The 22,925-nt window shown below is 48.4% G+C and overlaps 2 protein-coding genes across 4 annotated transcripts in view; one reads left to right on the forward strand and one right to left on the reverse strand.

Moving 5' to 3' along the window:
• Nucleotides 1-17,856, reverse strand: part of LOC119178328 (rho GTPase-activating protein 23) — a 113,875-nt gene extending 96,019 nt beyond the window's left edge. For all 3 annotated transcript variants that reach the window (XM_037429517.2, XM_037429516.2, XM_075888443.1), the window contains exon 1: nt 17,716-17,856. The gene's annotated coding sequence lies outside the window, so the exon portion shown is untranslated. The remainder of the gene's footprint in view (nt 1-17,715) is intronic.
• Nucleotides 17,857-19,359: 1,503 nt separating this feature from the next.
• On the forward strand, nt 19,360-22,393 carry PIG-G (phosphatidylinositol glycan anchor biosynthesis class G). The gene has a single exon (XM_037430067.2). The coding sequence runs from the start codon at nt 19,546-19,548 to the stop codon at nt 22,213-22,215; it is 2,670 nt and encodes an 889-aa protein (XP_037285964.2). The 5' UTR covers nt 19,360-19,545; the 3' UTR covers nt 22,216-22,393.
• Nucleotides 22,394-22,925: the final 532 nt, after the last annotated feature.

Genomic DNA, 22,925 nt, shown 5'->3' on the forward strand with positions numbered 1-22,925 from the left:
TAATACGCAAGGGGGACGAGGCGATCATTATTTTATTTACCGGCGTTCTTTCCGGCGGCTCCTTCTCTATCGCCTAAACGGTCGCTCCGCAGGAGGGGCGCCTCATCAAAATTCGAAGCCTCGCCCCCCGGCCGCAACCGCAAACGACGCAGTAAATTTATACGCATGCTCTCTTATACACGCGTCCCGCATCGTAGATCATACGGCATTAGCGGGCGGGCGCTGAGCGACCGACCAACTATATACCGCGCGATTCGACGTCGTCGGCGCATGAGAAACAACGATCGTGCGAGCGGTTTCCCGGAATTAAAATCGTTACGACTGTGCCATTTGGCATTCGACACGCACTCGATCGAGTTTAATACCGGCTCGTCCGGAGATGGCTTTTGCGCTGCGGCACGACATTGAAAGAAAAAAAGAGAAAGCTAGCTGAGTAACATGGTTGATTCTTCTTCTCCGATTTCAAAATACAGTTCCGTTTTTAAGTAGTGGTTAGGCTGCAACGTGCAACCGCGTCTTTCCCCAGGGAGCCAAGAACTGCATGCGTAGGGAAAGTAAGCACCTATATAACCAGCCTGTGAAATTTTACGTAATTTTTCATCATAAGGATGAAACGAGCTTGCAGAAAAGAGTCACACGGTCAAGCGCCAGAGCCATCTATTCTGGAGCCTATAGCTGTCTTCCGTCGCCAGCGCCGGTGTCCGCAGCTACCATCGCGTGAAATAAAAAAAAGAACTACAGAAATAAACAATACCGAGGACAAAACGGAAATCGAAGCGAGGCACTTTGCGTGGTAGCCCAGTACCATCTGCAGCGACCGTGCCAGCTAGTACCACGGCAGCTGGATTAAAAAAAGAAAAAAAAAACCTTTTTTCTCCAGCAGCCGTGTCAGTACTCTACCACTGAGCGATGCCCGGTGCTATAGATAAGGCTTTGCAAAATGACCATGCATCTCGAGTAAGGAATCGCGTTAACATGTGTAATTACGCGTTTTAGAACAGTAAAGTAACAACCATGGGCATCACACAAAGCGAATTTCAAAACGAGTGGGCCGTCGTATGCTCCAACCCATTACCACCATTTCCGCCTCCATCGGAAATGCAGCCGCCGCAGCCGGGATCCGAACCTGCGACCTGCGTGTCAGCAGCCGAGTACCTTAGCCACTAGACCACCGCGGCGGGGCAGCAGGTACACCACGCTTTTCCGAAAAATAAAATGACGACTAATGGCATAGCGGACGCTTGCCCACTACACAAAAATTCTGCTGGTTTACGGTGTAGTGGGTACCACGCAAGTGTGCTAGTAGTCGTCGTCCCAAGAGTGTTCCATAAAAAAAAAAAGCTCTAAAAAGGCCGCTCATCCTGCTCTCGCTGTGACTGTGTCGCGTTTCTGCGCAGGCCTAACTTTTTTTTTTCCTCATTTGATTGTTTTGATCCCCCCACCCCCGAATGCTTTCTCGGCACATGAACGTCAGCGTGACGTCACGTATTTCAGAAAGAGTGAGCGAGCGAGGGAGAAAAAAAGTGAGAGAGTGCTCTATACCCCTCCCCCACCCACTCACGGTTATTGTGGCTATTTTTTACCGACTGAGGATTATATAGGCGCGGCGTACAAATCTACGACGCCAGAGCGATTACGTGCGGCGACTTCAAGGCTGCGTCGCCAGGCGCTTTATTATTTTTTTCCTGCGTTTTCGCGTTTACCGAGCGTCTTCTTGCGTTAACAGCGTTGCTTTCGGTATCGTGAACTTGTATATAGTTCACTAATACGACAAAAAAAAAAAAGCGTGCCATCTACGATGAATTTCGTTCTGTTCGTCATTGCGTCGTTCACGTGAGTAAAAAAAAAGAAAAAAAAACTAGGGATGCACAGTTAAAATGTGGAAGCGATCGAAGGCGTGCTTGGACCTTTTGATGATTTGCTGTTCAATTTTCCGCCGCGGATGATGTAGGGCAACTACTAACAGGGACACACACGTGAATGTATTTGTCACTTTCGCAACCTGGAACGCCTAAACAAGCGATACAGTGTGTCATGTGATGACGTCACGATCTCGTCAAAAATATGAACGACCTGTGACGTCATAAGGTAATGTCTTCGCGCGGTAATTTTTGGCATCGCTCTATCGTTTGAACGCCGACTTCAACGGTCGTGCTCAGATTCGGGTTCACGTTAATGAACCCCGGGTGATCGGAATTTCCGGAGCCCGGCTTTACAGCGGCGTCTCTCATAATCACATGGTGGTTTTGGGACGTTAAACTCCATATACCAATCAATTATTCTTCAACGGTCAGTTTTCACTTTTGATAAGGCATTTAGGGTTTAATAACGGCCCCGAGAGACCCCGCCCAATCAGCCAATAAGTTCCTATCTCACCTCTGATGATGACGCAAACAAAGGGAACTGTATAGCCACAAAGATTTAAAAGAATGAAAATTGGCAGATCCAACGTACAGTGGGAATCGATTATATGCGAAGCACGTATAAGAAAGTTTGATATGTCACTTTAAATTAAAATCAGCACAACGTTGCAAGGTGGAGGTAAATGATACCGTGCATGACTTCCGTGTCATGATTATCACGTTTGGATGTGTCGTTTACCTTCGTCATCTATTTACGTTTGCGTCACATAATACCGAATTTAGTGCATGTAAAGCTAGCAAATCGGCCGCGAGCACATCGTGAGCGTAGCATTTAGTCGTGTTGCTACATGACACGCATCTCATGTTCATCATGTTTGTACCAGTATAATACCTTCGTCATCCATTCACGTATTGTAATACCAAATTTGGTACATGCGACGCTAGCGAAACGACCGCCAGCACATCACGAGCGTGGCATGTAGTCATGTTGTTACATGACAGACATGTATTACTTTCTTCTTAGGGTCTGTCGGTTGTGTTCGCCAAGCAATCATGTCATACCATACCAGTTTTCCAAGATGTCATGTGAATGAAACCACCGCAAGAGCTGCAGGACCACGAAATGTAAATCGTGACATTCATGACATACATGTCATGGTTTTCGTGTTATGACTATTCAGATATGTTCTTTATACAGTCACGTTATTCCATACCAAGTTTGGTTTTGATACCATTATCGAAACGGCCAGGAGAGCTAAAAGTCGTAGGCGGCTGGCTGGCTGGATGGACGGACACAGACAGACAGACAGACAGACAGACAGACAGACAGACAGATAGACAGATAGATAGATAGATAGATAGATAGATAGATAGATAGATAGATAGATAGATAGATAGATAGATAGATAGATAGATAGATAGACAGACAGACAGACAGACAGACAGACAGACAGATAGATTAGATAGATAGATAGATAGACAGATAGATAGATAGATAGATAGATAGATAGATAGATAGATAGATAGATAGATAGATAGATAGATAGATAGATAGATAGACAGACACGCTCAAAGTAGCCCAAGTTCGCTAAGAAATGCTTCGCATTTAAAAATTGCTGCATGCTCGCGACCTCAGCAAGGGCGAGATCGCGGTGCGCGATATATACACTGGGCGAGATAAACGTGACACGAGACGGTCGCGCAACGAGGCGTCGAACTCGGCATTTGCCGATCACGAGAACACACGTGCGGCGCACAATCTCGACGACAGCGGTTCGCTTTCAACCCTTTAAAAAAAAAAAGCTATACACACGCAGGTGCCGTGGCAACCCTCACCGGTCGACAGTTTTTACACGGCGCCGTTTATATATATTCGCGGATGACACCGGCAAAACGCGGCACAATAGGCACTACAGAATGCACACTTCGCGAGCTCGCGGTGATGTACGGACCATTAACTCGCTTCCGCCGTCGCTTTATGGCTCACTCGCTGCGCACGTCGCGCCACCTGTACGCTTCCGCCCCGACTGCGCTCAGTATACTACGCGCCTAAATGAATGAGTCGGGCCATTTCAACCGATACGACAGTTCGTGAGTGCTACGTTTCAGTGAGGAAACGGATGTACACTATCCGTAAGAGTGTGGCGTCACGTACTAATCTCCCTCGCACCTAATGACGGCTCATTTACCAAAGAGATGCAAAACATTCACCACACTCACGAGGACTAATTTCGAAAGTGCAAATCCAGTAATTGGTACGAGGTCAATTACCTAACACACACACACACACACACACACACACACACACACACACACACACACACACACACACACACACACACACACACACACACACACACACACACACACACACACACACACACACACACACACACACACACACACACACACACACACACACACACACACACACACACACACACACACACACACACACACACACACACACACAAAACGCCAGGCCTGCGCGGAAGGCGCAGCACAGTCAAAGCGATAAATATAGAACGGCCTTTCAGGGCCTTTTCTAAACACTCATTGAGTAACTGCTGCAAGCACACTTGCCGGGTACCCACTAAGGCATTAATATTTTTTTCTTTGTAGTAGGCCGGCATTCGCTATGCTAACCTTCGCCATTTTTTTTTTTTGAGAAGCGTTGTATCCGCTAAACACTTACAAGGAATTTTGTGCCAATTGTTGATGAAGCGGCTGACGACGATGAGGAATTATGCCTGAAGTGGGTATATGCGCCACAGTTAATGCTCGATCAAAAACAAGCTTTTGTAATGGGTTGGGGCATTGGACGACCCACTAGTTACGCTATTCGCATTGTGTGACGCTTCGTTGTTCTTTTGCTGTATTAAAACGCTTTATTACTCATATTAACGTGATTCCTTTCCATATATCAAGCCTGCCTATAAGGCAAGTTTGCGAACAATTCTCAAGCACCGGCGTGGTTCAGTCGTAGAGTACTGGGATAACACGCAGCAGACCCGGGTTTGAGCCCCAATGTGTCCTTGGTACTAGGTTATTTCGAGATAGTTGCTACGGACACCGGCGGCGGCGGACAACTACGGCGCCGCGCGTGACCCTAGTTTTGAAATAACAGCTTTCGCTGTTCAAACTCTTCAAACCATGACAGGCTGTATCCATGACAGGCTGTGGGCAGGCTGTATCAGGCTGTGGGCAGGCTGTATAGTACGAAAGGTTTTATGGCGGCGTCGCTGCGTATAAATCGTCTGCTACAACATTAGGAGCAAGCGGCATTTCCTCCTCAAAGGCGGATGCACGCAAGCCTGCACCAATGGACGTGTACTCCAAACTGACGTAATAAGCCGGACTGCCGTTGACTCCGCCTACAGAAAACGTTGCCGAGAGCAGGAGCGGGACTATTTCTTTCGTCGCTGAGGTGATACGCTGTCGCGCTTCGGTCGTCTGGGCGGGGTCTCCGCTGACTTCTTAAGCTGTATCCGACTATAGTGTCTTTTCTTTCTGCCTCATCTCAGAGTAAGAATGCCCAATTTAAGAATATAGTTCGGCGTCTTGTTCTCTGTTGGTTATATCTTATGAATAGGGGCGGAGTGCCCCTATTCATAAGCATAGAAGCGATAAACGAAAGCCCCGGATGAATTTTAATCATTATAGGCTCTTCACTGCAACGTTAAATTGGGGAACCTAACCCCATAGCTTTACGCCGTCATTTGCCGTCCCTTGGTTTACATTTCGTAACTCTAAAATAAGCACCGGTGATCCCGACGCTGCAAAAGCAAAACTTCGCGGAAAGTTTCGACGGTCCTGACAAGGCGCGCAGCACACGATGTGTACCATAGCGCCAGCTGCGTTGTACACGCACATCACGTTTGCGTCAGTCGGCGAACGAAAACACCGCCGACGGGGGGCGGGTGATCAAAGAACAGGGGGCGACTGCAGTTTGAACACACGACGTTTACTAAATGGGGTCTGTACACTATACATCTCGCCGTAAGCGCTACCGACGGAGCACCCCGGCAAACCCGAGTGAAACTTCGGGAGAGTTCCACGGGGAGAGGCCCAGGGAGGGTCGTCGACGGACACAAGGGGGCGCCTTTGTTCTTTCGCGTACCCGCTGTACAGGTAGACCAACGGTAGGCGCGGCGGCTGCGAGGATTTCAAGCTACGGCAACGCCTCCCGAGGCTGAGTACACACTGGCCTCCTACACACAGAGCGTCAAAGAACGCTTAGACGCCGCCACGCAGAGTATACGGGGTGGTTGCGAAATAGGGGGACAATACAGAGGAGAAAATAAAAGGAAAGGGGGGTGGGGCAATGCGAGGAGGAGATGAAAATAGCCGGGGAAGTGGACACAGCCGCCGTACGACACAAAAGAGAAACTGAGCGGGAAGTCAAGAGGGGAAGGAGGTTCCAGTGGTGTCAAGGCGGCGCGCGATCCCGGGCCGAAAAAAAAAAAAGTCAAAACAATGGGGGCGCGTGGCACACACTCGAGCACGCCGGGTGAAAAAAATAAAGAAAGTCAATGAAAGAAACGCGCACTCCCTCACTTCAACTCACGCATGCACGTATACAGCGGCACGCTATTATTATGTCTATAGGAGCCGCGACGGCGTCAGAGACCCGCTGTCTGGCCCGGCTATGTGCCGCGCGCGCTACAGGGACCAGGCGGCAAATGGGGCAAAAAAAGAGGTGTAGTAGTGTGTACTGTCTACACGGTGTTATACACTGCTGCTTCTGCAGAACTCATGCGACGGCGCGTGTATACGTAAACAAGCACGCCGCTCGACGAGGAATAAAAAAAAGGGCGTTGCCCGAGACGACACCACTTCGACCGGAATGCGCGACACGTATATAGCCGCGATGGAAACTGGCGCACAGGATCATGCGGTATAGAGAGAACCAGCCGAAACACTACAGAGACCGCGAAGCAGAGCGCCCAGTTGTGCCGTCCTGACGTCGGGCGCCAGTCGGCTCGACTGTATCATGACGACCACCGAGGACCGTTTGACACTCTTGAGCCTTCGGATGAGAGAGAGAATAAACTTTTATTAGCGAAAATATATACAAAGAACTTTCGATGGGTGGGGCCCTCAGTCCAGGGCTCCACTGCCTTGCGTGCTGGATGAGAGATGCTGCGTGCTGTTCCTGCCGGCTTAAGCTGAGCAGAGCAAAGAGGAAGGGTCGGGGATGGGAGGAACACCCTGTGGAACAGAGCATTCCCACGTAGAGTGGTATACTACCGTTATACAGACCCACAGAAGGGGCAGTAGGAGGGAAGTGTCGGATGACAGCGATGTATAGAGCATGTATATAGGCAAGGAAATACGGATACTTTCACTTCTGTGCAGACGTACGGCGTTTGATACGCCTCGCGACAGATCTAAAGCGCGTTCCGAACGCCTTCTGACTCAACAAGGAGTGACGTCTGTCGCGAAACGTCACAGCGTACTGTGACGTCACTTTACAGCACGCGGATGCTGAGCAACCGAGCGACAGGTTGTGTCGTCGACGTCATCGCAGATCAGATCACAGCTGTCGGAACACGACATTCTCCAACCGGGCTTCGATTTACGTTTCTCTTTTCTTTACGTCACTTTGTTTTTTGTCCGAGCCGCCGTAGCGGCGAATGCTCCTTTATTTGTTCATATATATATATATAACACGAAATGACGTAGTCAGTGCCACTCATAAGTGTCCAGCTATACATCTGCTTTCCCCTGAGCCGCGCTGAGGGTGAAATGAAGGGTTACCGGGGAGAGCACGCTTCAACAGGTATAGTATACCTCTATCGCCCCAAGAAATTTCGGCGTCTTACTGCTAATATAGAGTTACCCTTCAACGGGGATTCATATCCGAAGCGCGAATGCAGGCCGGCACGGTATAAAGTCTCTTGGACCGCTTAAGGCGTGTCCGTCTCCCTCGAACCTCTATGTCAGGCCGTAAAAGAAGAAAACAGAAAACGCAAATCGGGAAGGGGGGGGGGGGACGAAATGCAAATGCGCGGACGATCTTCGCAACGATAGCGCGAGACGGCAAACGCGAACGGTAAAACACCCACTTCGAAACCCGCGCAGACGCAATATCGGAGCCGCTATAAGAACGAGTGCGGCAAACTAAAGGCCTACACACTGACAGCGGCACACGGTGACAACGAGCATCGCTGCGGTTCAACGCCCGAATTAACCGCATGCAGGTATATAGCGCAGGACGCCCGCTATATGCCCGACGAGCCTAACCGCTTTCGGCACTGTCTGTCTGCGGCTTGTTTTACATGCCTCGCGCGATGGCCTGTCCATGCAGAACTGCTCCGTAAATACGCCTTCGCAAGAGCGCGCGGTCTATACGCCTCTTGCATGGTAACCACCCTATACCACCTTATTAATATTCCTCGAACGCACACAAAGCCTTAGTTACAGCTGCCAGCTATTGGCGCGCATGCGCATTTTGTGAGCTCCATTCTTCCTGGTTCGTCGTAACTCGATAACAAACTTGCCACCCGACAGTATACACTTTCTGTGGCCGTGATGAGGAGAGGGCGCGCAAGCAACAAACAGCGCTCCTGTATCGGCATACATCTATAGTTTCGGTTTCATCTCAGTTACCAAAATCAATCAATACATTTCAAAGTGCTATGGCCTTGTGGTTAAGGCTGTGGAAACGAATACATCTTACTAGTACGATGTTTTACGTCAAAATGTGACAAGAGTGCACCACTCGAGTTGAATTCGCTCTTACTTCACCGCACGATACCCTCCCAAATTTCGGCAAGTGCGATTCCAACTTGCCGAAACCTATTCGAAGTCGAGAAAACACGAAAAACAAAAACAACGCGCTAACACACGCAGAAGCCCATCCGGCTTCTAGCATAAAGTTCCGTACTCGACTACTATTACGCTCACGAATAGATACCAACCCGCCACTGTGTGAACACTTAAGGTCGGTTAATCATTCAGCATTCATCGATTAACGTAACTAATTTCTTTCGTACCACATTCTGTAACCATAAGTGCACAACGCATACCAGCAAGTTTTAGACATCACAATAATCAAGAGGTATGTGCCTCACAATGAGTGAGGCACATACCTACGACGGCGCCACCAATGTGCCTCACAAATCCTGGTGAACAATAATTGGGGGGGGGGGGGATTAACCCTCTTCCGAAATGTTTTAACCTCGCAGGTGCCATAAAACACACGCAATCATACAAACACACGCACAAACACAACGTAGCTATACTCGAACGTTACGCGCACGGTTATGTGTGTTTAGATTTTTTCTACCCATAAACTCGACCCTCGTGCAACAATCAAACACCAAAAAAAATTTTATTTCCTTGTTCTCCCCGTACACAACCAAAAGGTCCACCCCTCAGGCATTGTGGTTGTGTTACAGTCGAGTAAATACGGCACATAAAAGATGATTGAACCTCCGCCCTTTCTTCAAAAAAAAAAAAAAAAAATCTTGTTACGCACTTGCCTTTTGTAGCAACCCCTTACAGGGCTGTTGAAAATTTTGAGGGCGGGTATTATAAAATTACGACAATAATCATCGTGATGATGACGACACCAGCGCGGTATATTCCCAGCTGCATCAGCGCAACTATTCTCGGTCGCACGTCATTTCACCACCAACAGATGGGCGTAATTTCGCAATGCTCTCTATTAGAGAGATGTTTTCGCTGCTCATCGAAAAGGTTACTAGCGTATTTTATAAAGTTGTACAGAATCACGCTCCCTCACGCACGTATAAAGGGCAATCACACACCAAATGCGATGAGCTTGACGACAAAAGCTGTTCTCAAAATGTCCCGTAGGGCGACAACGCTGAGAAGAAAAATGACATTTCTCTGCACCCGTAGAGATTGACGGGGCAAGAGCTAAACTAAAACAAGGCGCTACGTCACGCAGTCAACCTGAAAAGAACAGAGAAGTGAAACAAACTATTCTTTAAAAAAAATTCTCTATTGTCGATTTCGTCAGTACACGCTCATTATTAAGACATAAATTAAAGGTCGCAGTTTCATTCTCAAATTTATGAACATAAATGTCAACGTGAGTCACTGACGGTGTGCGCGTGTGTGTGTGTGCGTGTGTGTGTGTGCGTGTGTGTGTGTGCGTGTGTGTGTGTTTTGGCCACATTGACTAGACACAATTTCACGATGAAAGCCTGAGACTCGGTACGCGACGTCAACTTTCTGGCCTTAAAAGAGGACAACGTACCGTTAAAAAAAAAAACTATTTAAAGAGCACGTACGGGTTCTAGTGAACGTCATCGAAGTCCACTAAGCCGCAGGCCGTTAACGTGTGTGAAACCTCATTAAGAAAAATGGCATAGTCCCTTGCGCATTCACTTAAGACGATCGACTGAAAAAAGGCGGACCCCATCTTCTACTTACTCTCAGCCCATGTACTGATGCCGCCTCGTCACCATTAGAAATGTTTCTGTATACCTGACGCCCTTTCACATTGCCTCCATGATCGGACCACCTTTGACCAAGGTACGGTGCAACGTGATGTCGTCGACACCATCGTACGACTTTACGTCACGATGACGTCACAAGTCTCGGCGGTCTGTGAAGCGATCATGACGCCGTATGGTGACGTCATCTCGCTGCACCACTCGTCCCCGACGCGGGACGCCGACGGTCAAAATTTCCCGATTCGACGAACGAAGACTTTGCAATTCCTAATTACGGTGTACCCTGCTGCGCACGCCATTGTTACCATAGCAACGTTAATTATGGGATTTCTAGAAATCAAAACGACCACCAAATTTAGATACCTTTTTAGGTCAGTACAAGCTTTGTAATACTTTCGAGCAATGGGAGGCACAGCTCGCCAGCTCTGACCCAGAGGTGCAGCTTGCACTTCTGCGGCACGTCAGACAGACGGCGGCAGCCAGTGGAGCCCTGGACTTGGGGCCCCACCCATCAAGCTCATGACCCCTGTCCCAAACCCTTGCAAATAAAGTTTTTCCTTCCTTCCTTCCTTCCTTCTAGAAATCAATCACGGCAGGCAGCAGTATTCTAATACTCATTTTCAAACAATTCCCCGATTTAGTCTAGTAAACTATAGCTGCTTTGATTCTGACCTCTAAACTGCCTCCGCCTGCTGCGCCGTAAAATCGTGACATCGACGCTTCTCGCGGACATTACCACGAGAACCACCCAGGGGTACGAAAAGCACGCTGGGGGCGCGCTTGTCCGTCACAACACGAGCCCGGGGGAGAAGAGTCATTATTATCACGACACACAGCCAGCTTGTCAGGGCACAATGGCCATAAAAGCGCAGACCGCGCGCGCGCTCCGGCGACCCGAAACGTCATTAGCGGATCTGTCCACCGTTTTCGAGCCCTTTTCGAACCATATATATCCATGGAACCGTATTTAAGGCGAGACATTAGCGAACGCGGCCAAGGCTTCAGGTCACCCAGCGGTGGCGATGATGACGCAGATGACTGCACGCTAAAAGCGCAACAATCGCCCCGGGTCTCTATTCCGAGAAACGGCGCCAAACTTCGCTCCCGCAACTGCGTCAAGCAAAGGTCCAGCGCAAGCGACATGTCGACTCCATGGCGACCATGCATATACGCGTCGTGTATACACACGAAATGTGGGTTTACTTGTTTTCTTTCTTTCTTTTTTACCAGTGACCTAGCTGTTCACGCCTTAGCGCATCGCCACGATCACGGACACCAGCCTACACGCTGCGGTATATAGCAGAGTACTTTAGTACTCTCTTTTTATTCTAGTAGTCTCTCGCGGTGGTCCCGAGTTCATGGTTTTCGGCTGAAGCCACGAAAGTCGCAGGATTGAATCCAATGGCACGATATAAAGACCCGCGCGCTTGTGTAAAGAAAAGAAAACAAAAAAAAACACTTGGTCGAGAAGCCCTCCACTGCAACGTTTCTTATAACGATATCGTGGTTTCGGAACGCAGAATCCCAGACATTATGAATAGCGGCCTGAACCAGATGTGGGCATCAATGTGAAATCAGCTTAACCGAATGCCAAGTCAAGCGCTAAGTTTGAACCGGGTATTTTTTTTTTTTTTTTGAGAATTCTACTGTTGTTCATTTCGCCTCCCTATACAGGTTCGCCACTGATCGAGAAATTGAAAGTCAAATTTCATTTTTTTTTTGCTTATTTTATTGTAGAAAGGCCACCTGCTAAGTGTGGCGGTGAATCGTTTCAAGAGTAAAGCACTTCAGCGGCCCGGTTTCTAGTTCATCCATAGATCTCGTGTTGCGGGATCACGATTACAACTAAGTGTTGAATACAGCTATAGTCTAAGGCAAGCCTAGCGATGCTCAAGATAAATAATTAGCCAACAATTAATCGCTTTAATTAACTGAAAATCGCTAGAAACGCTTCTCAAACATGCGGCTGACTCTGGCGTTGAGCAAGAGAGGGTGGCAAGCGCAACGATTCTCCTCTCCTCGGGGCTGCCTCTCCGGCACCGCATCTGATTGATTGATTTGTGGGGTTTAACATCCCAAAACCACCATATGATTATGAGAGACGCCGTAGTGGAGGGCTCCGGAAATTTAGACCACCTGGGGTTCTTTAACGTGCACCCAAATCTGAATACACGGGCCTCCAACATTTCCGCCTCCATCGGAAATGCAGCCGCCACAGCCGGGATTTGATCCCGCGACCTGCGGGTCAGCAGCCGGGTACCTTAGCCACTAGACCACCGCGGCGGGGCGCCGCATCTGGAGGGGGATACACACAACCTGACAGGAACTCGCTGCAAACGACACGCATCTCGCAACCGCTGTAACAAGCAGGAGGAAGTCGATGAAGCGTATGTAAAATGTAGCGCACACCTAGTTTGCGAGTCTTCTTAACAAGGTTGTACTCGTGCCGGGGAAACCCTACGTGCTTGCCTCGCACATTAAAAGGGCAGTAAAGTCAAATAACAATTCGCGTCACAGTAATGTATGACAACATCTAAAACGACAATATTATCAACAGCAGCGCCCTACTTACCGAGAAATTAAGGTAAATGCGCAAGAATGCATGCGCCGCGTTTCGTCAACTCCCTCGGAATGCGGTCTCGTGGCCGAGATTCGATCCCGAGACCTAGGGATCAGTAGCCGAGCTCCGAAACCAGGCCATCGTGGCAGATGAGAGATATTTGAGGCGAACAAGAAAGGCCGTGGTAATTTATTACACGCCTACTAAATGGCGTAGTAAACGTGGTGTATAATACAATTAAACATAAATATTAGATATTGTAAATTAGTCAGAATACAAAAAAAAACAGACTACACCATTAAGTCTTTAAAAACATCAAAAAGCTTCAAGTCACCTAATTTCCCTAATTAGCAGTTTAACTTATCATACAGCACTTCACGGTTTAGTTAAACATCCATTGGTAGGCTCTTGACTGCTTAAAGGGACACTAAAGTCAAATAACAATTCACATCAGAGTGAAAGCTCAGTGTATATGTCAACATCTAAAACAACAATATTATCATCAGTACCCTACTTACCGAGAAATTAAAGTAAATGTACAAGAACACAAGCGCCGCGGTAGGACATCTTCAAAATGATCCCGATGACATCAGAAGGACCGCCTAGAATTAATCACTAGTAATCGCTCTAACTGCACTAAATAAAGAACCTTCCGTACATCAATACACGCAATAAAATGCTGCTTGGTTAATTCTTTTTCGTGGAAAAAAAAGTACCGCCGGACGTTACTATGGGGAATGGCAAGAGTGGTTCGAAAATTCAATTTTCGCGCAGGTAAACTGGACAGGCCGTGTCATCTAGCGGGGCCCAGTTTAACCAAACCACGTCTGCCATCTCGGAATCGATCAATGGCCGTTGTTATTGCTATGGCTTCACTGTTTTCGTTCCGCTGCTACTCGTGTCGGCGGCCACGCTGTAAAGCCGGGCCACGTTGCGCACGGCAACAGTGACGTGAGATGGTCCGCTTCTTGAGGCGGGTAACTTGAAGTGAACGCGCCAACCAGATGTGAACCACTAAAACGAGATTTCATTTCAATATAACTCCTTGCTTGGCCCAAAATTAACACTACGACGTTTCTGGACTGCTTTTTCAACGATCAGCGTCGACTTAACAGTTTGCCTTTAGTGTCGCTTTGACGTCGTCGACGGCTTGGCAAGCGAGGCGGTGGGAACTCTACAAACGGGAACGGCTGCGTAACCCTGTTACGCATTTGCTCAGGTTGCACAGTGTAGCTGCCCTTGGTTGTTTTGTTTTTTTTGTCCCATTAATATTAATAATGTTTTCTGGTGTTCTACCCATCAAAAGCACGATAAGATTATTAGCCACGCCTGAGCGAGGTCTCCGGATTTAAGACCACCCGAACCTACACGGTGCATGAGATAAACCTGCGGTGTTCTTTCCATTTCGTTCCCATCGCAAAGCACACGGGGAGGGGTCCTAAGTTCGCAAGCGACAATCCACATAATCCCATGGCAACGCTGCTTGAGAACCTCTGACCAGGTATCCCTGTACATCAGTAAAAGGCTCAATGACTGCGCCCGTATGAAGCCGAGAGACGTGGTACGGTAACTATACGCTTATCAGCTCGCGATATGCGTAGATACGCAAGAAACGTATCCACAATCCGCGCATGTCTGGCCACACTTACATAAAGAAGTTAGTAAAACGCAATAAAACAAATACTCTGTCCCGTCAAGTGACCGCTACTCGTTCATGTTGAAATGCACATAACGATAAAAAAATCCAAATGGGAAAAAGTGAAAACGTGTTCCACGCAAGTCCTGATAGAAACCCGTTCCCATTGGGCGTCTTCGATTTGTTGCTCCGGGCTGCCCTGGACTGTCCCAGAAACGGCATACGCCAACGCCTCCTAGATTTCCTGTGCCTGCCGGATGAGCGCGAAACGCCGGTCATTTTATGGCAGCGCTGCCCACGTAGGGGTAAAGGTTTTGTACTCGGCCTTTGAGATCGGCAATTTAGGCGTTTGCTACTAATTTCGGAGGATGCCTTGTATTAAAAAAAGTTGCTTGCTGAATGACGGCTTCAATAACGTAGGGTTAATTATAATTACGTTTACGCCCTTTTAAAGTTTTTTTACGTTATTTTTGTTGCATATAAGTTTTGAAAACGTAAAAAACCTATTTAAAGACACTCCCTACTTGAGTGGCGCCACCACCGCAGTTCCGACGACCGCCGCTTCCCAAGTGACCGCCTATAATCCGACAGGCACGGGAAATCTAGGAGGCGTTGGCCACGCTCATTGGCTGAAAGCACGTATGTCTGCAAGTTCAGGAGTGTCAGGGATGGGTAATCAATATTATAGTAATATGTGCGGTTGAACTTCTCAAGCCGATATATGATATGATTACACGAGAGACGCGGTAGGCGCCAGAAATGTTCACCGCCCTGGGTTATTTGATGTGAACTAAACACGGAGTTCGGGCATTCTTCGCCTGCATCGAAATGCGGCCACCAAAACCGGGATTCGAACCCGCGACCTTCAGGCCAACAATCGAGAACTATAAACCCACTGAAGATCAACGGAAATTGGTGAAACGGGGCAACGCGTATGGACGGGTTTATCTAGCATTTCGAATTTCGGTGTCACCACAACATAGAAAGCGCTGGGGTGAGAATATTGCTGACGCAAGGGGGCAAGGCTAGAGTGGTGAGAATGCATAAATCCCTGAGCGTGTGCTTCGCGGACGACGTCCGCATGACTTCCTCTTTGCTAAGTAACATAAAATATCTGTAAACTGAAAAAAAAAAGAACCTATAAACCATGGTTGCAAGCTGGAGTCACCATTTCGACAAGTGTACTTTCTTCTTCAAGTCCACTAGTTCGAAAAGTTGGCACCTGTTAATATATTTTTTTTTTTCATATTAAAAACCGTAACACGTTCATCTAGCCTGGTCAATCGGCTGAATAAACCACCATCTCTCGAAAGAAGGAAAATAAGAATCAATAAAAAGCACACGCCGACGTATGAGGCCACGAAACGGCAATGTCGAATGCTTGGTTCGTCAAGTCCATGCGGCCGCAGGTCAAACGACACCAAGTTGCGGAGCCAACAGTTGGTGCTGCCAGGCCGTGTGATTCATAGTGTAGTAGAACGTCACAGATCACGAATTCCGACGGGCCTCGGGCAAGCGACAAAGGTCAATGCGTAGCGCACTATAGTAATCTGGGGAGAAAGTGAACGAGATGAATCGCGCAATCAAATGCACGCGGTCCCAAGACGAGCGCGTTGGGTCGGGGACAGTCTCGCACGCATTCCTAAACCGACAGACGACCCCGGCAGCCAGTGACTACGGCCGCCTCGAATTCCTGCGCGAGGACGGAAAAAGGTCCCCTCGCCCGCTTCTATATTTTAGGACTGTTGTCGCGCGACCGCGAGGAGTTCGACCCACAACGATGTAACAGCGACAAATAAAAAAGCCGAGGTGCGCGCTCTTCGACCGACAGCGAGAATTCTCTGGCGCGCGAACCACGCTGATCGGGTTACGCTTGCTCTAGCTTCGAAAAGCACGGAGAGAGAAGAAAAAAAACACGCGAAGCAACAACTGGCAGCAGGTAAGTTGCAAGAACGAAAAATGCGTCGCGCTGTTTCTTGTTCTGCTTCTATCTTCATCGTCTAGCCTCCGTCGTCCCCCACTTATTTTAGACTCACGCTGCCGCCGCATCGCCAGCGACGAGTGCGGCCTAGCCCGCTGTCCCTCAAAAAAAAAATTTGCGCCGCACGTCGTTTCGGACAAGCTTGCCGGTATCGTCGCTTCGGCGCGGAGGCTACGTTCTTGCCAGGCAGCCGCCAACTTCCCGAGACGAAAAGGCACAAAAGCGCGAGTCTAGTCGACGAAAAGAAGAAATAAGGAAACGAAAGCACCGTTAACCTGCGTGCCCCTTGCCGCCCAGCGACCCTCATCCTGACAAGGCGCAGGGAGCGAGAAACGAGCCCCGCCGTCTCACGTGGGGGTGCGGAGGGGGGCCCTGCGCACGAGCGTATTGATCTACTTTCAAAAACTTTTTTTTTTCCTTCTCTTTCGCTCCCTCGACAGCAACTCCGAGCGGCTCAGCCAACGGCGCACGGTGTGGGAAATTCACGCGTACACGAAATATACACCCCAAATCGCGCGAGAAAGTAGTGTCCCGTTTATTCCCTCTCCACGATCAGAAAAGTTTCCATAAAAAATACAAATGACAAAAGCGGGGCGGGGTATAAAACGCATGACCCTCCTTAAAGGTGTTCGGGGGAATCGAGAAAAAAAAAAAAAAAAAAACCGATGATCCCGACCTCAAAAACGCACGATTTCGGGTACGGCGACACGTCTAGTGTAGCGCTCGGAGTGTGATCGCTTCTGCCGCAGCGACTTACAACGAGCTCGAGGGCTGTCCTGTATTTAGCGGTCCGAGTTTTCGGTGCTACCACACGCTAGATCGGCGCGACTTAATAAGGGTTCCCTTTATTAATAAAGCCAGCTTGCAGTGTGGGCCAACGAAAACGAAACGCCGCTCGCTGAAAAGTCTCGAAACGCGCGACGGGTGTCTACTGCGGCAGCCGTTTTCGTTCGATCACGCTGCTGACCCGCTTGGGACTGCTAGGTACTGCGGCGGCACATAGCGTAGTTCGGCCACGGCACGGATCGGCTCATCCGCACACACGTTTATTCACACCGTACCCGAACATACACTGGCGACGGGAACTGTTATCCGAGAGCCATCGGGCCGAACACGGTGTTGTCGAGTGCACCATCACGGGGGGCCCAAAACCGAAATTGACGGTCTCCTATTGATCGCGCTTGTCCTCCGCACGATGTGTCAGCCAGACTGGAACTGCTCCGTTTTCGTTCGTCGGTGAGGCTTACCTTTGGTACAGGGCTCACGGTGGACCGCATGGCTGGTGTGCGTAATCCCAAGTTGGTCCGTCATAGCGAGCGCGGCGAGGATCCGCGGTTCCCGGGGGCCACAAAACCTAAAGGTCAACAAATCTACAAACTGCAGTAACCCGATCGCACAGATCCGCCATGTTTACCCTAGCGCCACTGGAGGCGAGAGTAGTGGAAGGAGTGAGAAGAGAAAGAGCGATCTCCCTTTTCTATTTAGTTCGTCTCTTTCCTTCAGCCTGTGCCAACCTACGCTGGAACTGTCGAGGAGGAGAGTACGCTGTGCATCGAAGGCAGTGTAGAAGAGGAGGACATGCCTTTGAAGACGACTGCGCAGAGCCGAAGCGGCCGAAGATCGCGGCAGTGGCGCCGCTGCCCGTCACTTTTTAAAAGTTCGGATAAGTTTACTACCAGCTGGTTCACTGTGAGGTCCCTAGATTTCTTCAAGGGAGCTTAGTTCACTGTGGGACAAGCCATAAGACAAGCGTAGTAATGACTTGCGTTCATTACCGCACGCTGATTGCGCACAAGTTTGCGCTTACCGGCGCCAGTTTTTTGCACAAATTTTGCGGTAAGATTAGTTCTAGCCACTGTAGTAAGATCGCATTCTGTGGTCTCCATGAGCCACGCGTATTGCTGCTTCAAAAAATAAATAAATAAATAGATAAAGAAAGAAAGTAAGAAAAGCTAATCTCAAAAAGCCCACATTGCCTAAAAAAACAATGTACGTCACAAACGTAATAAATAAGCGCCTATTTTTTATAATCCGTTGCTATGACTATTTATTGTGTAACCATTTCATCATCGTCACAGTCGTCACTTGAAGAAAATGCATTAACATGACACTTTTTTTTATTTCTGTAATATTCATGGCAAACTAATGTTACGAACTTGTAGGCGATTGTGAATTGTGATCTCGAAAGACATAAGAGGCCATACGCTTGGGGATTTCAGAAATGTTTTTACATAAGCAGACAACCGAGGTAACGTTACGTTCTTTTATTTATTTATTTTTTGAATGACATACCACAGCTAATGACCATTCTTACATTTCATTATCGTTGTTTTTGTACTGAGTGCAAGATAGTGCGTCTCAGAGCACGTGTCTCAGAGTGCGTCTGTCTTGATCGAGCCCCTAAATTAGCCATAGCCACAGGGGTAGCCAGTATGGTAGAGCTGGGCGAAATGCGACCATCGTCGCGCATGTTGACAAAAGTATCCAAGTCGCGCTTATGGCGTGACACCGTGTTAATCTTTGGTGCGTAGCTGGTTTATGAAGAGTTTATCCGTATTTTGTGACACCACCAGAGACATTACGTTCTATTCTACAAGCGCTACAGATGTCCAGCGACAGTCAACTTACTCTTGAAGCTACTTTTCTTATATTTCGGACTCTGCTACAGTTAATGCTCATCGCCGAAACTACGGGAGCATCTCATATGCCGAGGAGACGCCCGTGGCCTGAATGTAATTGCGCGATTGCTAAAAATGGCGACCTGGGTGTCGAAACGCCGATTACTTAAGGCCTGATGCGATCGCACGAATTCACATGAACGCAGAGGAATGTCGGTTTTAATTTCTAAGACTCTACACTTGCTCAACACCGACAGAAAAGGGCCTTTCAAGCTGCCGATGGTGTACTGTAACAGAAACCAGCTCTGTAGGCACACAGAAGTCGGTCTTTGCACCTGAGGTCAAGAGCGCTGACACAGGTCAGAGCGGTAGAATGAAAACGCCGGGACTGCTGTAGGTCGTCTGATCCTTTCAAAGCGAAACTATTTTCTGCGTTGCGAAAAACAAGAGAAAGTCAACATGTACGCCAAGCAGTGGTGCATTCTCTGGTTCGTAGCTGTCACCTACGTAATCGGGCTGACACTTTTCGGGTGCGGATTCTTAGGTGTTGTCAAGAAACCTGCGGGGCACTCGTCCGCAGAGGATGTAAGTTATCCTTATAAGATATGTGGAGTGTCCGAGGCAGCCAAGCCAGCGACAGCTGTCGCCCCTAAACCAAAACTGAAGTTGGTGTTTGTTCTAATCGACGCACTCCGGTTCGACTTCGTCGCATCGCGCCCAGACTCTATGCCTTTCGTCACTTCCTTGCTGCGAAGTAACGAAGCCCTACTGTACCGCTGTCAGGGTTACTCGCCTACTGTGACGCTGCCGCGCATTAAGACGCTGCTGACTGGCACGGTGCCGGGCTTCGGGGACGTCGCGCTCAACCTGAATGCAGCTGCCATCGGAGAAGACAACTGGGTGTACCAGGCGCGAACCGCAGGTCTTCGTGTCGCCTTTTACGGCGACGACACCTGGCTAAGGATACTGCCAGGTCACTTCAATCGTCACGACGGCACAACGTCTTTCTTCGTCTCGGACTACACCGAGGTCGACCACAATGTGTCCCGGCACGTGCCAGCAGAGATGGAGGCTCACGACTGGGATGTCCTGATTCTGCATTATTTGGGGCTGGACCACATCGGCCACTCCCATGGCCCGTCGTCACCACTCGTCGATCGCAAGCTCACCGAGATGGATGACATTCTGTCTGTGATACATCGTTCACTAAGTGAGAGAACAGATGAGAACTACCTGATCTTGGTTACGGGAGACCACGGCATGACCACAGCTGGAAACCATGGTGGTAGCTCCGAACTTGAAGTCATTACTCCACTTATACTGATCCCGACGCGCGGATGGACACTTGACCGCTGGCAGACGACAGTGCCGCAAACAGTGGCTCAGGTCGACGTCACCCCTACACTCAGCCTTCTCATAGGTCTTCCTATTCCAAAGGGCAGCTTTGGTATTGCTGTACCAGCTGTCCTTGCTGCTGCTAACTACACAACTTCAGAGCAGCTGTATCTCCTACAGTACAATCTGCAGCAGTTGCTTTCTGTGTATGTAGCAGAGTTCGGAAGCAGTGACAAGCTTTTTGCACTGGCTAAAGAAGCCCTGTGCACATTCCTTGATGTTTCACACAGCATCCAGACTAGCACCAAGCAAGAAGCTGCAGTGAGACAATCACTACTTCTGAACATTATGTCTGACATTCAGAGTGCCCTTTTAAGTGCCAGTACAGTAGTTGATATGACGCTTGTGGGAACTGGTGTGTCAGTCTCACTGAAAGGTTCCCTAACATTATTTATGTTGATGTTGTCTGTAGTTCAGGGTTATGGCCATCGTATTCCCCAAATTCGCCAGACCGCTTTTGTGCTAAGTGCTATGTTCGCCTTCTTCGAGTACTCCACATTGTGTGCCTTCTTCCCATCTAGTCAGAGCTGTAGCAATGGTACCTGGTCAGGCCTCCTATCACTGCTCTCTGCCACAGTTACAGCCCTCGCTACTTCCTTCTTCTTCTGGCCCTTTTACCGCCTCGAAACACCAGAGTTCCTTCACATCTTCATTCTTTCGTGCACGGTCCTTCATGGAATCAGCTTTGTGTCTTCCAGTTTTATCGAGGAAGAACACCTTACATGGTACTTCATGACAACGACTGTTGTGTTGATTCTATGCTTCTACTACTCTCGTCTCAGTGCACACAGCCCTCTGCTAACTTTCAGGAAGGGCCTTGGCATTATGGCTCTTCTCAGGGTGCTTCGCTCGTGGAACAGCACAGGCGACAAGTGGGCCCACGTTCCTGATGTAGCCGACTGGCTTGGCGATAGCAGTAATCGGCATGTGCTGGCATTTCTAATTTTTGTGGGTATCGTTGCAGTCATCTTAACCACTGTGCGCCAGGGAAAACCGTTGTCTTCGTTCCTCCTCTACCTCGCGCTCTTAGACCTGTGCCTATACAAGATGAAGCTTATATATTACGGTGACGCCCAAGGTGTTGAAAACTTCTACTGGTACCTGCCCCTCTTGGTAGTATTTGGCATGTTACAGCAGTACCGCTCGGGCAACGTTTGTGACTTTCCGACAGCTGTGATTCAGTCATGGATGCTACTCTGCCTGCTCCTCCATGTGCCTCAGAATGTCCCCATGTTTGCACTTGTCATTGTCCTGGAGAATGCTGTTAATGATTTGCTGTGCGAGCTTCCTCTGACTGCATCCTACCGAGCACTTCTGTACCTCTGGTTCGGTATGTGCTGTCACTTTTATCAGGGCAATTCCAACAAGCTGTCAACCATTAGCGTTTCAGCTGGCTATGTTGGCGTGAGTAGTTACAATCCTTTTCTGGTTGGTTTCCTGATGGTGTCTCACACGTACAGTAGCCTCATCTTCTGGTTGCTTATGTTCTGGAAGCGATTCACCCAGCCCCAAGACCAAGAGCTTAAGAGGGGCCACGGCAGGACACGGCTGCTAGTGTGTTGCACGTTCTTGTTGGCAAAGTTTTCGGTCACCGCCTGGTACTTGGCACTGATGGTGATCCAGAGGTATCATCTTTTCGTGCTGACTGTATTCAGCCCAAAGCTCATATATGAAGTGGCACATGCGATAGTGGTTTTGCTTATTGTTCTTATTGCCAGTGTGCTGTTTTGTTGAGCTGTCGCAGTTACCATCTGATGAATCGAAAGGTTTGGAGGACCACCTCTTTAGCCACTGCACTAGCTGCTGCTACTCTAGTCAATCCTGGAGCAATATAGGAGAATTTTTATTCAGTGTACACTATGCACATATATTTACTTAGGTCTCCGAGATTAGCTCGTTACAACTCATGGTCACAAAGATTTGTGGAGTGGTAACATGAAGAGGTGGTGCTCATGTAGCCTTATCAAACCTATGTGTGTTGACATAAGTCAGAATTTGATGAATTCCTTGCCATTATCTTTTTTGATAAAAACAAAGCATTTTTTAAAGATACTATTTGTTGTTACATATGATTGAGATGTTTTTTATTTATAATGCTTGTTACAAAATTAATATCTGTGCAGTAGACAGCATGTAGCCCAAAAACCCCTTCTAGTGTATGAACTTGCAGCACTCAGTGATTACTCTTAGGCACAGGGGTGAACTTGATGTCAGGGTTCTGTATCATTAAACGTTACTACTGTAATGTAGTTGCACATACTACCTATGCAAAATGAGGTGTTACACACATAGTGGTGACATGCATTTTCTCTCGCAATATTTCCTTGTTAGTGATTCTGCCTTACATTTTATTGTTTTAGAAGCCCTTGGAAGATACTTATATGAATAAAGGGTTCCTTGGACTACCATAATTTTGAGTGAATTTCAGTTTTGTAAGTGCACCT

The sequence above is a fragment of the Rhipicephalus microplus genome, chromosome 1 (assembly GCF_043290135.1).
Source record: "Rhipicephalus microplus isolate Deutch F79 chromosome 1, USDA_Rmic, whole genome shotgun sequence".
Lineage (NCBI taxonomy): Eukaryota > Metazoa > Arthropoda > Arachnida > Ixodida > Ixodidae > Rhipicephalus > Rhipicephalus microplus.

Coding starts and splice junctions, on each gene's coding strand:
- PIG-G (XM_037430067.2), top strand. CDS start 19,546: ATGTACGCCAAGCAGTGGTGCATTCTCTGGTTCGTAGCTGTCACCTAC.